Source organism: Myxocyprinus asiaticus, chromosome 34 (genome assembly GCF_019703515.2).
Source record: "Myxocyprinus asiaticus isolate MX2 ecotype Aquarium Trade chromosome 34, UBuf_Myxa_2, whole genome shotgun sequence".
Taxonomy (NCBI): Eukaryota; Metazoa; Chordata; class Actinopteri; order Cypriniformes; family Catostomidae; genus Myxocyprinus; species Myxocyprinus asiaticus.
This window is the reverse complement of record NC_059377.1, coordinates 19857709-19872591: the sequence shown is the minus strand read 5'-3', so window position 1 is coordinate 19872591 and position 14883 is coordinate 19857709. Positions and strand designations below refer to the sequence as shown.

Here is a 14883-nt window from a genome sequence, read left to right as displayed (position 1 = left end):
GTGGCTAAATCAATGTCTTCTAAAGCAATATGATGGGTCTGGGTAAGAAACAGATTTATAGTAAAAAAAAAAAAAAGGACTTAAGTAATGATCTGTTTTTCACCCACACCTATCATGTTTATCCTGAAGACATTGATTAAACCACTGGTGTCGTATGGATTACTTTTATGCTTTTATTACCTTCAAAGTTCTGGCAACCATTCACTTTCATTGTATGGACCTAGAGAGTTGAAATATTCTTAATCTTGTGTTCAGCAGAAGAAAGAAAGTCATACACATCTGGGATGGTATAAGGCTGAGTTAATGAAAAGAGAATTATAATTTTTGGGTGAACAATCACTTTAACTGCCTCACTTGTTCATTAATATATTCTGCTGCACAGAAAACAAAAAGGTATTTTGTTTTATTACTACTAATAATGTGTCCATGGAACTTAAAACTCTTAACATTAATGATCTGTTAAGCAACATATACTATCATAATGTTGTGTTAGTAATGTTATAAATGAAAGGAACTGAAGGAGATTTTTTTTTTTTTTTTTCTAATCAAGTAATAAACTACTGTAAAGGTGGGAACTTTAATAGTATTATTTAAATATGAGAAGATACATAAATGTCATTGATCTTTAAACAACATAATCCCACTGGGTTTAAAATAACATTATTTTTAACGACAAATCAGCAACTATGTAACAATTTTTGTTTCTGGGTAGTAAGTGTTATTTCCTAATTGCTTATGCCTCAAAAGGATAGAAAATGTCTATTATTCCCCACATACTTTGCTTTTGTGACAGTGATATTTTGATATTTACCTATTTCCAATGAGAAAATGGGCAAATTTGTGTCTTTTCATTCACATAAAGTCAGAAAAAAACAACATATGAATCCAAAATCCTTCTTTATCTGTGGTCTGACGAAGACACCGGCTTTGACCTTTGCCTCAGACAGCTTAGGGAAGAAGACTTGAAGGCTGCCAACTCCTTATCTAGAGCTCTGACATTCATAAGGCCCAATTTGATGTGCAGTGGTGGCATCAGCACATTCTGGGGGTCCACCAGTGGCTCCCACTTGACATTGTTCCTCCCCACAGAGAACTCGGTCCGCTGTGTCCAGTCCCACCTGTGGTAGTGCGCCTTGGTGTCCCTGTTGTCCCAAAGGCAAAGATAGCAGGGAAACTTGGTAAAACCGCCTTGGAGACTCATCAGGAATGCCACCATTTTGAAGTCTCCTATGACCTCCCAGCCGTACTCATCATACTTCAAGGTGTCCAGCAAGGTCTTGATGCTGTTGTAATCCTCACTGAGGTGCACAGAGTGAGCCAGGGGAAGAGATGGGTACTTGTTACCATTATGGACCAGCACGGCTTTGAATATTACTTTAGTATAAATACATGTTCATTTGGATTCATATGTTGTTTTTTTCTGACTTTATCTGAAAGAAAAGACACAAATTTGCCCGTTTTCTCACTGGAAATAGGTACATTTCAAAATATCACTGTCCTGGTCATAAAAGCAAAGTTTGTGGGGAATAATAGCCATTTTCTATACTTTTGAGGCATAAGCAATTAGGAAATAACACTACTCAGGAACCAAAAAAAATCAAATAAAATTTGTTACACAGTGTCATTTAAAAAAAAAAAAAAATGAATAAAGTGATTTAGTACATCTAAAACGATGTCTGTGGTTAATCATAATTTAGTCATCAAGTCGGAAGACCAAAATCGAAAGGATAGCCTTTGTACAGTTTGATAAGATATATTAACAAATATGTTGTTTATCTTATCTAAACTTTCAAATCTCCTTGATGTTCGATGTGGCATTTCATTCCAAATTCCGGATATAAGATGATTCTGAAACATTCTATTCCATCCAATGAGCTTGAGTAGTGAATAAACGACGTGTCGTTGGCCAATCAAATGGCTCGCCTGGTGCGAAAAGGCGGGGCTTTGATCCCATACTTAGTACACGGAGGCGTTAACACTTCCTTTCTCGGCGGAGTAAGTTTGTGGGCTCGAAGAGTGTTATAGAGAGAAGTGTCTTTAGTTCGTTTACAAGTTGTTACTATGGCCCCTAGCACGCAAACGGATGATAAGGTCTCCAGTGTACGTGAAGGCATTCGAGCCATTCTGCTCGGTCCACCAGGTGCGGGAAAAGGGACGCAGGTGAGAGTCGGTGTGAATGGCCGCGTGGTTCATTCTGTTCTGTCCTGTTCTGTTCTGTTCTGTCCTGTTCTGTTCTGTTCTGTCCTGCCCTGCAGCCGCAGGGAAAGATAGTTTAACTCAACCAAATTTAACTCATTATACCCTTTGAACCTTCGATAAATGTTACACGTGTGCCATCATGTTGCCCTGAGCATTTATTTTATCAGAACAAGTACAACTTGGATGAAGTATACAGATTATATTCATATTCTTCCTTAACATTGTTAGTTGATAAAATATTTTGCTTTCCTTCAACTTTTGTTAGGGTTTTAATGTTGACAATTGGTGTGTATTGTTTCTAGATTCCTTAATTTGTCTTTTTTTTATTATTTTTTGGCCTCCACAGGCACCCAGGCTGGCAGAGAAATACTGTGTGTGTCACTTAGCCACTGGAGACATGCTGAGGGCCATGGTGGCATCTGGCTCAGAGCTCGGCCAGCGTCTGAAGGAAACCATGGATGCTGGCAAACTGGTAAAATGGATCCATATCTAGTCTAGTGTATACTGACCCTTAAAGGTATAGTTCACCCAAAAATGAAAATTGTCTTATAATTTACTGACCTTCATGCCATTCATGTTTTTCTGTCTTCTGCTAAACTCAGAGATTTTTTTAGAAGAATATTTCTGCTCTGTAGTTCCTCACAATGCAAGTGAATGGTGGCCAGAACTTTGAATGTCCAAAAAGCAAATAAAGGCAGCATAAAAGTAATCCATAAGACTCCAGTGTTTAATCTATATCTTATGAAGCAATTTGATAAGTGTGGGTGAGAAACAGATCAATATTAAAGTCCCTTTTTACTATCGATCTCAATTTCACTATCTTCTTTTGTTTTTGGTGAATCACATTCTTCATGCATATTGCCACCTACTGGATAGGCAGGAGAATTTATAGTTAAAAAAGGACTTAAATATTGACCTGTTTCTCGCCCACACTTATCAAATTGCTTCAGGAGATATAGATTAAACCACTGGAGTCTTATGGATTACTTTCATGCTGTCTTTATTTGCTTTTTGAACCTTCAAAGTTCTGGCCACCATTCACTTGCATTGTATGGACCTACAGAGCTGAAATATTCTTTGTGTTCAGCAGAAGAAAGTCATTCACATCTGGGATGGCATGAGGGTGAGTAAATTTTCATTTTTGGGTGAACTATCCCTTCAATCAGGATACTGTTTTTTTTAGTGCTAGAATCAATAGATTGGACTTGACCGTGTTTGGAGGGATAAAGACCTATAACCCTAATCATCTCCTGACCTTTAGGTGAGTGATGAAATGGTGGTGGAGCTTATAGACAACAACCTGGACACACCTGCCTGCAAGAATGGATTCCTTCTGGATGGTTTCCCACGTACTGTCAAGCAGGCAGAAATGGTGAGGACTTCATCTGTTTAATTTTCCCTCAACTCAAAATCAGTCAGTACGTTTTCATTTACAAGGACTTAAAGTTCGAGTTTAGTTGGACTAAAACAATAATTTATCATGTAAATGCTTTAGTTAAACTAAAATCATACCACACTAACAGACTGAGTTTATGAGATTGTAGCTCTGCTCTGTCCAGTATGTATGCATGTTAATTGGCCACATGTTTACTGCATAACTGCACATGAAAATCAACCCTGCATATAGAAGTGTATCAGCATGTCAAACCTGTGGCTGCTCTCCGTTTCCCATTTGTAGTTGGATGGCCTCCTGGAGATGCGTAGTGAAAAATTGGACTCTGTTGTTGAATTCTCTGTTGATGACTCTCTACTAGTACGCAGGATCTGTGGGAGGTATGAGGGTTCATGGGACCATTTCTAGTCCACAGAAAAATGTATTATTCTGCTGATACCCTTGACACTGTCAGTCCAGAATCAGTTTGTTTTTATTAAAAATTAATCTTAAACATAGTTGATTTTGTATTTTAACCTATGTTCAACCTGGATTTTGTCATGAAAATAGCCATAGAAGCTGGCATGGTGTTAAAAACAAATAAACAGGTAGTACACTTGTAGAATTTTAGCAGCACACACCACTGATAGGCAAGTATTCTAATGTCTCAATTCATCTTATTAAAAATAGGAAGCGCTGAATAGAGTTTGACACTCCATTCAAGAATAACACTAAGCATGTATTAGGTAGGAGATACTGTTAATTGCGATTAATCATGCTACATTCAAATGTAAAATATTATTATAAATATATTTATGGCAAATATATTTGCTATACACTGATGACCCTAAACATTATGACCACTTACAAGTAAAGCGAATAACGTTGATCATCCTAAAGGCTGTGACACGCCGTTGTTGAGCGTCTGTCGGCCTAGTTTTTGTGGCGCATTCTGCACCATTGGCACTAGTCGGACCACCGTCGTCGGCTTTTCGGCCAATTGAGCATGTTGAATCACGCCGGAGCCCATCGGTTAGACAGATCAGTCTGATTGGCTGTTCAGCTTAGCGAATCAGTACACGAGAAGAAGAACGGAAATGACTAAAGCAAGCAAACAACGAAATCAAGAGGGGGCACACACAAAAGGCTCTTCTCATTTTTCATCTTCATCTCGTCTGAGCATTCCAATATGCAAATATTTTCATAATGACATGGCCATCTGGAATGAAGAAACTGAAGACCAACTGATCATCATGACTGAGGAGAGGCCAGCTCTGTACGACATTGCAGAAAAACGTTATGCCAACTGAGTGGTGAAAGCAGAACTCTGGCGTGAGATCAAAAACAAACTTGTTATATCAGGTAAGATTTTCTTTTTGGCCATTGAGCTCTTTAGCAGAAACAGTTCATAATTGTTTGTTATTGTTTGCTAGTGCACTGTAAATATAGTTTTATTTTTCTGTTTAGCAAAATAAGCCAGGCTTGTTTTGGTTATGGAACTGGCAGTTGCTGTGTTACATGCTAGCGTCTTGAATCTGTCCTGTCTCAACAAGAGCAAAAATAACCTTTGTTGGCACTGCATATAGACATGAATTTGACATGCTAACACAATGCTTACAAAACATGACCTTTTCTTTCAGAGAAAGAGCTCAGAAAGAGGTGGGATTCTCTGCAAACACAGTATATACGGTACAAGAAACTTGCACCCTCAGGAATTTTGGAGCGTAGAAGACTGGCAGGCAGCAATGGATTCTGAGCCGGCTACAGTTTTTAGAGCCCCACACAAAAAGACCACTTCCAACCTAACTATCAGGGTAAATTAACTGTTCTATTTGAGTAAAAAAAAAAAAATTGTTTCTTGCTGCTTTCATTTATTATTGTAAGTCGCTTTGGATAAAAACATCTGCTACATGACAAAAATGTAAATAGAAATTTGCAAGAAGTGGCCACTGATTGTCCTGGTGGGGGTTTCTACCCCTCTTCACATGTAGCCTTTCATACGTTAACTTGGTTTCACTCTCCCATTATCTTCCACAATGTGCCATGAAGTTCATCTGTATAAAGCTATTATAATATCAATTTGTCTACACTGTGAGGGAAGCTTATTCACACCAGGCATTTGACACCTGACCACACCCCAACCAAATGGAGCCCAATTTTCAGGATATTGTTTTCACAATGCCCTGTTATTGTTATGAATGCTTGGTGAACAGTTGTAAGAATCCATGGTTTTAAATCCCCCTCATTTTGAATTTATTTTTATTTGAAGGAACCTTCGGCTGCTGATGATTCCCATTCACCCTCAGATGGCACCAGCAGTGACACCTGGACAGTACCCCTGAAGAGCCCAGCTTCTTTGAGGCTGAGCCAAGGCCCAGCACTCCCCTAGCAGAATCCACCATCAGTGGAGAAGAGTCCACAGCCATCAGAGAGGAGCCTTTGCCAAGCACCTCCAGCCAGTCAAGCACTCCGAGGTCACGGGTGAAGCGCAGAAAGATGCTAGATGAGTCTGCCAGTGAGGAATCGACATACTTGATGCACACCATGAGTGAAACCCTGGAAAGGTTAGCTTCTCAGGAAGGCCACAATGATGCCATCTCTGCCTACTGCAAAACATTGAGCATAGAATGCGGAAGTTGACCCCACATTTACTGCCACATTTCCAGCACGAGGTGGACAACTCCATCTTAAAGTATACAGTGGGCCAGTGCCTGGCATTAGAAACTTCTGACAGACAGTTTACACATCTGTAATGTTACATGTGGCAACAAAGGACTAGGTGTAACAGATGTATGTAAATGTAAATAATTCATGCACACTTATATTTTTACTACCTACATTTTGTTTTTACATCTACATCTTTATATCTGTGCCTTATAATAATTTAATTGCCCATTGAACTGCACATTTGATAATAAAACACTGACTTTTGGTAAAGGGTACTTGCACTCGCACATCTTTGTCAAGAGTGAACACAAAATAGTATAATACAAAACCTTATTTTGCAATTTCAGATAACAGCCATAGAACTGAAACCAAGGCCAACTTCTGGAAACCAAGTTTGTCAGTATTTTACAGATTTCCTTTGCATACATGTACACACTTCCTATATTCTGCACCACTGAAAAGGCGCCGCACCAATGTCAGAATTAAATTAATGGCATAGATCATCCCTGTGCTGCTTGGCTCGTGTTGTAGCATTGGTTGTGTGTGGCAAGGAGGCCTGCCGTAGGTTAGGGTCTTGTCTCCATCTTCCTGGGACAGTGTCATGATCCAGTCCTTTCTGGTCGATTCCCGCAATGTATAGCTCGCAGCACTCGGTCCACAGGAAGTTGTGCAGAGCACAGCAAGCCAAAACAGTGTCCTCCACTTTGGTAGTGTCTTGAATGTTAATGGTGGTTAGACTCAAACGGTTCGCTAGGATGCCAAAAGCATTTTCTACCACCCTCAGAGCGTGCATCAGCCTGTTATTGAAGATGCGTTGCTCTACATGTAGCCTGCGGTTTGGCTATGGCTTCGTGAGGTGCTCCAAGGGAAATGCCTCATCTGCCACAATGCAACAAGGAGCCAGCTGGTCAGATGCAGGAAGTGGTTCAAGGGCAGGGATGTTGGATGTTCTATTCACCAGGGCATCCTGCAGTGAGCATCCACCAAACACTCTGCCATCTGAAATCCGCCCATTGCAACCAACATCTACGTACAGGAATCTGTAACTGATGTCAACCAGTGCCATTAGAACTATGGAAAATGTATGCTTGTAGTTGAAGAATGTTGACGTGTTTTCCATCCAGAGCACCCAGGCAGTTTGGGAAGTTTCACGGAGCCTGGAATCCATCGGCTACTTGCTGCCACTCTTCCACTGTGGCTGGGCACTGAAAAACAAGAAAATAAAATATAAAACACATGAAGGCTAGTTTCATATGTCAGCTAATTTCGCATGTCAGACCCTTGATAACTTGTAGTCATGTGGCCATGTGTTGCGGTCCAAATGCCTACAAACTGCACTATAAACTTCAAAGTATCAAAAAAAGAAAACCAATATAACACACACACATTCAGGTATTTCTCTTTTAATACCTGGTAGATTGCTGCGCAGGTTTCAGGAACTAATTGTTGATACTCGGAACTGGTAAGAAAGTCTCTTGAAGCTTGGTCAGAGCATCTCTGAAATGGTAAGGCTTGTGGGGTGCTCCCAGTCAGCAGTGATGAGTACCTACCAACAGTGGTCCAAGGAGGGACAAACAGGCGACAGGGTGTTGGGCGCCCATGGATCATTGATGCACGAGGGCAACAAAGGCTATCCCGTCTGGTCCAAACAGAAGGTCTGCTGTGGCATGTCACAAAGTTTTAATAATGGTTACTGGAGGAATGTTACATCGCACCCTGTTGCGTATGGGGTGCGTAGCCGCAGACCGGTCAGAGTGCCCATGATGATCTCTGTCCACCGTTGAAAGCGCCTACAATGGGGACGCGAGCATTGGAAGTGGACCTTGGAGCAGTGGAAGACGGTCCAATAAGTCCCATTTTCTTTCGCATCACGTGGACGTCTGTGTACGTATGTGCCATTTACCTGGGGAAGTGATGGCACCAGGATGCACTGTGGGAAGATGACAAGCCAGTGGAGGGAGTGTGATGCTCTGGGCAATGTTCTGCTGGAAACCCTGGGTCCGGCGATTCATGTGGACATCAATTTGACACATGCCACCTACCTAAACATCGTTGCAGACCAGGTACACCCCTTCATGGTAATGGTATTCCTTGGTGGCAGTGGCCTCTTTCAGTAGGATAATGTGCCCTGCCACACTGCACACATTGTTCGGGAATGGTTTAAGGAACACTATGAAGAGTTCAAGGTGTTGCCCTGGCCTCCTAATTCCCCAGATCTCAATCCGATTGAGCATCTGTAGGATGTGCTGGACCAACAAGTCCGATCCGCAGCGGCTCCCTCGCAACTTGCAGGACTTGAAGGATCTGCTGCTAATGTCTTGGAGCCAGATACCACAGGACACCTTCAGGAGTCTTGTGGAGTCCATGTCTCTGTGGGTCAGTGCTGTTTTGGCGGCACACGGAGGACCAACAGCATATTAGGCAGGTCTTCATAATGTTTTGGGTCATCAGTGTATGTCTCAAAGAACTTGCAATAAATTAGATAATTAAAAAGAAATGATGACTATTTAAATGCGCAACATTGTTTGCCACCTTGCATCAAACACCAGTCCAAGTATACGAAGATGTAATCCAATTATCCAGGTGCGTAGGTCCAAAAATGTGCAAACGAAAGGAATGAGTCCGCACTCAAAAATGGGCTAAATCTCACATCAATTTATTTATACAGTAGCCCCAACAGAGCAAAAAAAGTGCCAAGTGCAGCAGCAAAACATTTTCTGGTTTACCCCTTCATCAGTGCTAAATACCTATAAGCGCACACCTGCAATCATTTCTAGTACAAGCCGTTACCGTAAACATTCTAATATTAAGCATGTAACTGGTTCAAACGTCAAGACACGTAGTTGTATACATTCCTAGAAGCATTGCTTGTATCTATAAATAATAACATATTACATTTTAGTATTAGATATACATTATTTCCCATTGATATAAAGAAAAGTACTTTTTGTACATTGATATAAAAAGGAATTTCAGTACAGCCCCACTGTTTCTGTTTTCGCCTGATTATGCGTGGTTATTCATGGGATACCAAGAGGAGAGAGATATTTGGAATAATAACCTGTTCTCACACCATATAATCATGTGGAAAAGATATGTGGATGTTTTTTTTTTTGCATTTTTAAGGGTCCAAGGAATGTTTTTTTTTTTTATTTTTATTGTTGACTCAATTAGATTTAATGCAGAGATTGACACCCACTCGTTTTCGTTTCTTGATACAAAAGTCATATTTGAATCTGGTACTCTTTGGACTACTTTATATACTAAACCCATGGATAAAAATAGTGTTTTACATGCATCGAGTGCGCATTATCTTAAGAAGGGGTTACCATACACACAATTTCTTCGGCTGAAGCATATCTGCACTTTAGAATCCGATTTGGAATACAAAGTTGTACAAGCAATTATGTTTAAGGGGATATTCAAAGAAGTGTCTTGATGCAACTGATAGTCAGTGTATGGGATGCATTACGCACTAAGAAGGACAAACCTTTTTCTGTTGTGTGTACTACTACATATTCAGCGTATAGTCAAGAAATTAAGAACATAAAGCATTGGCATACACGATCACTCGATAATATATGCGCTACATTATTTTTTGATCCTCTGCTCTTTTCCCATTATAGATTGAACAATATTAGAGATTTAGTTAAACCTGATACCTTTACCACACGGAACGTGACAGATGGTCGTTTAAGTAAAGACATTACTTGTCTTAACTGGACTGCGTGTAAGAATGTGCATAGAACTTCCTCTTTTAAAAGTTTGTTAACAGACCGTACATATAAAATAATTTGTCACATGTGCTTCCGAAAACTTGATTTATTTACTTTCATGTCCTTGAAACAAACGGTATGTTGGCAAAACTTAGACGGATCAAGTGACACTATACATACATATATAAACCAAATTAAATGCTGGAGATTAATTTGTTAAAGTTTAAAATCTCAAAACTATTATTTTTTTCTGGCTGCTCTATCACGAACATTTTTGTCTCTTGCGAGGTTTTGCTTTTGATACTGGTTCAGATGACTGTGAGTGTTTTTGGGCAATGTGAAGAGAGATGGCAGCTTGCCAGTATCTCTCCCACACTTGTCTCACCACTTGCGGGTAAAGTCTCCTTTCTCTGTACAGTAAATCCGCTTCCGTGTTTATTATGTCCGGGAATTAGTTGCGCGTAATGAATAAGCATGCACTGCTGCACCCATTTAGTTTCTGTGTTGGGATGTGCAGTCAAGTCGAACGTGTACCTAATGGAAATTTATATATGGCAATTTTAGCCACACAAATTGGGGAAAAACATTAGTGAAGTGGGGGGAAAAAAAATGGATACTGCATTAATTGCGTTAATGTTTTAACCCATTAAACAGTCAACTATTAATCGCAGAAAATAAATTTAAATTTCTCAGCCCTAAAATACTGTATATTATGGGGGAATGGCAGGAATATTGTCTTCAGGCAATTTTGATTGCAAATGTTTACTGAAAAAGGAAGTGTTAAACAAATCTTGGACTCCAAATTCTGTTTAAAGAGGGATTTTTCCCACCATCTCCTTCCTTCCTTGTGAGAATTGTTAAACATGAAGTTGACACTCTTGTTTAAGTGAAATCTGATCCATTGTTCCTCAGGCTCATTCACCAGCCTAGTGGCCGATCTTACCACGAAGAGTTCAACCCTCCCAAGGAGCATATGAAGGACGATGTAAGAAAAAAAAGCAACAACCTAAAATCCAGTGTTGCACCTGATTTATGTCTGGGGAGCATCCCCAAAGTACATTAGTTTATCTAAATCTGTTTATTTCTTATGTTAATTTCATGACATGCAAGTGCATTGTTATTAAAGTTTTGGTCTGATCCATACCTTTATCCATAGGTGACCGGGGAGCCTCTTATGCGGCGTAGTGATGACAACGAGACGGCATTGCGCACTCGACTAGAGTCCTACCACAAGCAGACGGCCCCTCTAGTCCAGTACTACAGTGCCCGTGGCTTGCATACTGCAGTCGATGCTTCTCAGTCCCCTGAACTTGTCTTTGCCTCCATCCTCGCTGCCTTCTCTGCTGCTTCCTGTAAAGATCTTGTCTATTTTATCTAAAACATCTCTGCATCCCTTCTTTCACTATTTCTCTTAAGGGCTCCATAAAAACCTAATTTGCATTATGACACGGTTTTTTTCATTAAAATTGATTTTGATTCCTCTGGTACCTATTGTGCCATGGGTAACTGAGCTCCTTAAATGGCATCTTAAATATTGAGTGTAGCATATCAGGAAACTGTGATTGTAGTAACGATACTAAATGTGATGTCTGTATAGATCAACATACAAATTGTGACTGAAGTCGTTTGGTTAAATGTCTCCATATAATGGATACAAGTGCTGTAGCACTTTTGGCTCTTACCATACACTTATAAAAGGGTATGATTATTATTTGCACTACTGCTGGTGCTGGTTAGATTTTAGCCTATTTACACAAATGTTCTAAAGAATACAGATGCCGGTGTTATTTAAAAAAAAAATTTTTTGTAGTAATGCATGTTAACCAGTAGAGGTCGTGTGAATGTTTAATGATAACTAAATTTACTTTGGCTTATAAACTGGATAATTGCTGAATGAAATGAAGCATTTTTATCAGTAACTTTTATTATAGTTATTTTTATGAATCTATGTCCTGAGTCGAATCGTTTATTTACTTGTGGCCTTTTTTTTTTTTTCTCCCACAGCTGTATGAAATCCAGTTTGATCCAGATGAGAAATTAAGGGATGGGGAAAGTGGAAGTTGGCAGTCTCTGAGGTTAATTTAACATTCCATGTAGTGAATGTTTTGTAATGAACAGATTTGACTGAAACGCACGTCACACTTGATCAAGACTTGATTATACTTTACCTCAAATAAACATAAAGAGACTATTTTCTACTACCTTGAATCAAGGTGTTGTTTCTTTGTATTACTCACTGGTGTACAGTTGTGGCATGTGAGGATATTATTTTATTTATTGCAACACTTTGCGGAATTCCCAATTTAGGAAATTGTTCTTTGTTTTTGTTTTTTTACCCCCTAATTCAGTTTAAGTATTTCAGTAATCTTAAAAGATGAATGTAAGGTTCATTTTAGTATACTAAATGTATACAAATGTCTTTTCGTAAGAGGTTTGTCCAGAGCTGTCTACCTCTTTTTTTCCTTACATTTAAAACATCCTTATTCAAATTACTTTCCGTGTTTGTCATTAAACTCTATTGATATGCAATATGATTTGAATATACGTTTGTAAGGCACGTCTTATTAAACAGCAGTTACTTCTATTTCCTGGCAATGTGACACGCAAAAGAACCATCAGTTGCAGGCAACTATAGACCTATTACCCTTACATCTAACCTCTGTAAAGTGATGGAAAGAATGATTAAAAATAGGTTTTATTATATTGTAGAAAGCAATATTTTATTATATTGTATAACAGTTTGGTTTTCACCCTGGTCGCTCTTCTCTGGATGCACTTGTAAGTCACTAGCCATGAAAGAGGTACTGGTGGAAGTATATTTTGATATTGAAAAAGCCTATGATATGATGTGGAAAGAAGGGTTATTATTAAAGTTGCTGAAGACAGGAATAGGGGGAAGGCTGTACAATTGGGTTTTGAGTTTTTTTGGACATTCAGTTCAAGTGAAGGTGGGTGATACACTATCACACATGGTTAATGTGGAAAATGGAACATCTCAAGGAAGTGTTATCTGCCCTATTTTATTTAATATTATGATAAATGATATATTTGAAGAAGTAAATCCAGACAACAGTACAGCATTATACACAGATGATGGAACGAAGTGGAAAAGAGGAAGAAATGTTACATTCATTATTCAGAAAATTCAGCAAGCATTAGGGAGTGTGGAACGACGGTCATTAGAATGGGGCTTTAAAGTCATGTCAGTTCTTCACCAGGAAACAAATAGGACAAAATATACAGTTGTATATGTATAGACAAACAGTGGAAAGAATGATAGTTCAAATATTTAGGGTTAGTAAACTAATGTGGAAAATTAATATTGAATATATATAGAAAAGTGTAATAAAGTGCTGAACCTGTTGAGATGTGTAGCAGGACAGACAGTCGTTGCTGAATATATACTATGCACTTCTTCACTCTGTATTAGATTATGAATGCATTGTGTATGGGACTGCATCACATTCTTTGCTCAAGAAACTGGATATTATATAAGCCAGAGCATTAAGATGTATTACAGGAGCCATTAAAACAACACCAGTAGCAGCAATGCAGGTAGAGCTGTCAGAAATCCCTTTAAATATACGACGTCAAAAATTATCTATGGCATATTGGTTAAATTTACAGGGTCATAAGAAAGAACATCTGGCAAGTAAAGTATTAGAAGAGAGTTGGGGAACAAATTCAAGAGGATCAGGATTTCCATGGAAAGCTAAAGAGTAGACAGAAGAAATGTCATTAGATTCTAGAATATTTGGACCAACTGTTACAATATCCCAAATGCCCCTGAGGTTATTCAGTGAACCTAAAGTTGACTTTAAATTACATAAATACATTCAAAAAGGAGAGAGTGGAAATAATATCAGATCTATAACATCGGAACATATTAGAACTACCCATTATGCATTTCTTCCAGTGTAAACTGATGGCTCAAGAAACCCTGACACTGGACGAACAGGTGCAGCCTATTCTGTACCAGAGTTTAAAAATCCAAAACTTTGTGAGGTTAACGGATGGGACCTCAGTGTACACTGCAGAGTTGGTTGCTGTTCAAATGGCACTTGGTTGGGTTGAGGAAGTGTTACCAGATAAGTTTGTTATAGGTTCGGACTCAATGGCATCACTCTTAAGCCTTCAAACATTTAAAACATGTAGAGATAATACCTTGACAGAAATATTGTTCAGTTTAGATTAAGGCAGATTGGAATCTTATTACATTTTTTATGGGTACCAGCACATGTGGGGGTTCAAGGAAACGAAAAAGTGGATAAATGGCTAAGGAAGCACTTAAATTAGATAATATAAACGTAACAGTCAATTTAAGCAGGGCGGAAGGGTAATCTGCTATTACAAATGGCAGAAGTACTGGGATACATGTCAGACTGGCAGACATTTCCATAAAATGCAAAGCAATGTAAGGCAAGATAAAATTACTCTTTAATAAAGAGGAACACGTCATGCTCACACGCTTAAGAATGGGTCATATTTAATGCAACACTTCACATCATGGGCAAACATAACACGGGTTTATGTGATACATGCCAGGAAATGGAAACTGTTGAACATGTTCTAATTAAATGTATCAAATATGAACAGGAAAGAATTGAACTTATAAGAGGACTACAAGCTTCAAGATGTACAGAATATACATGCAATATTTTAAATATTAGATCAGGAACTGGTAAATGGTAAAAGCAATACTGAGATTCTTAAGAAATAATGGTCTTAAACATAGAGCATAGGAAATCATCCTTTTAGTTAGCAGCCATATCACCCTGCAACGCTTGCCTGGTTGCCCACTAAAGCTAAGCAGGGTTGAGCCTGGCCAGTACCTGGATGGCAGACCTCCTGGGGAAAACTAAGGTTGTTGCTGGAAGTGGTATTAAGGAGGCCATTTCTGTGTGGGTCCTAATGCCCCAGTATAGTGAC

General features: G+C 39.0%; 1 protein-coding gene and 1 long non-coding RNA gene across 3 annotated transcripts; both read left to right on the top strand.

Moving 5' to 3' along the window:
- Positions 1-1973: 1973 nt before the first annotated feature.
- On the top strand, positions 1974-12155 carry LOC127424956 (adenylate kinase 2, mitochondrial). Of its 2 annotated transcripts, XM_051670536.1 has the most exons (7): positions 1974-2160; positions 2546-2671; positions 3461-3571; positions 3878-3972; positions 10867-10939; positions 11111-11306; positions 11959-12155. In XM_051670536.1, the coding sequence occupies exons 1-7, from the start codon at positions 2062-2064 to the stop codon at positions 11964-11966; spliced, it is 708 nt and encodes a 235-aa protein (XP_051526496.1). In that variant the 5' UTR covers positions 1974-2061; the 3' UTR covers positions 11967-12155. The 2 variants fall into 2 exon arrangements, with proteins under 2 accessions (XP_051526496.1, XP_051526495.1); XM_051670535.1 differs by lacking the exon at positions 11959-12155 and having other exon boundaries at positions 11111-11347.
- On the top strand, positions 3979-10859 carry LOC127424957 (uncharacterized). Its single transcript, XR_007894546.1, has 3 exons — positions 3979-5385; positions 5841-6135; positions 6586-10859. It is a non-coding gene; the product is annotated as an uncharacterized LOC127424957 (long non-coding RNA).
- Positions 12156-14883: the final 2728 nt, after the last annotated feature.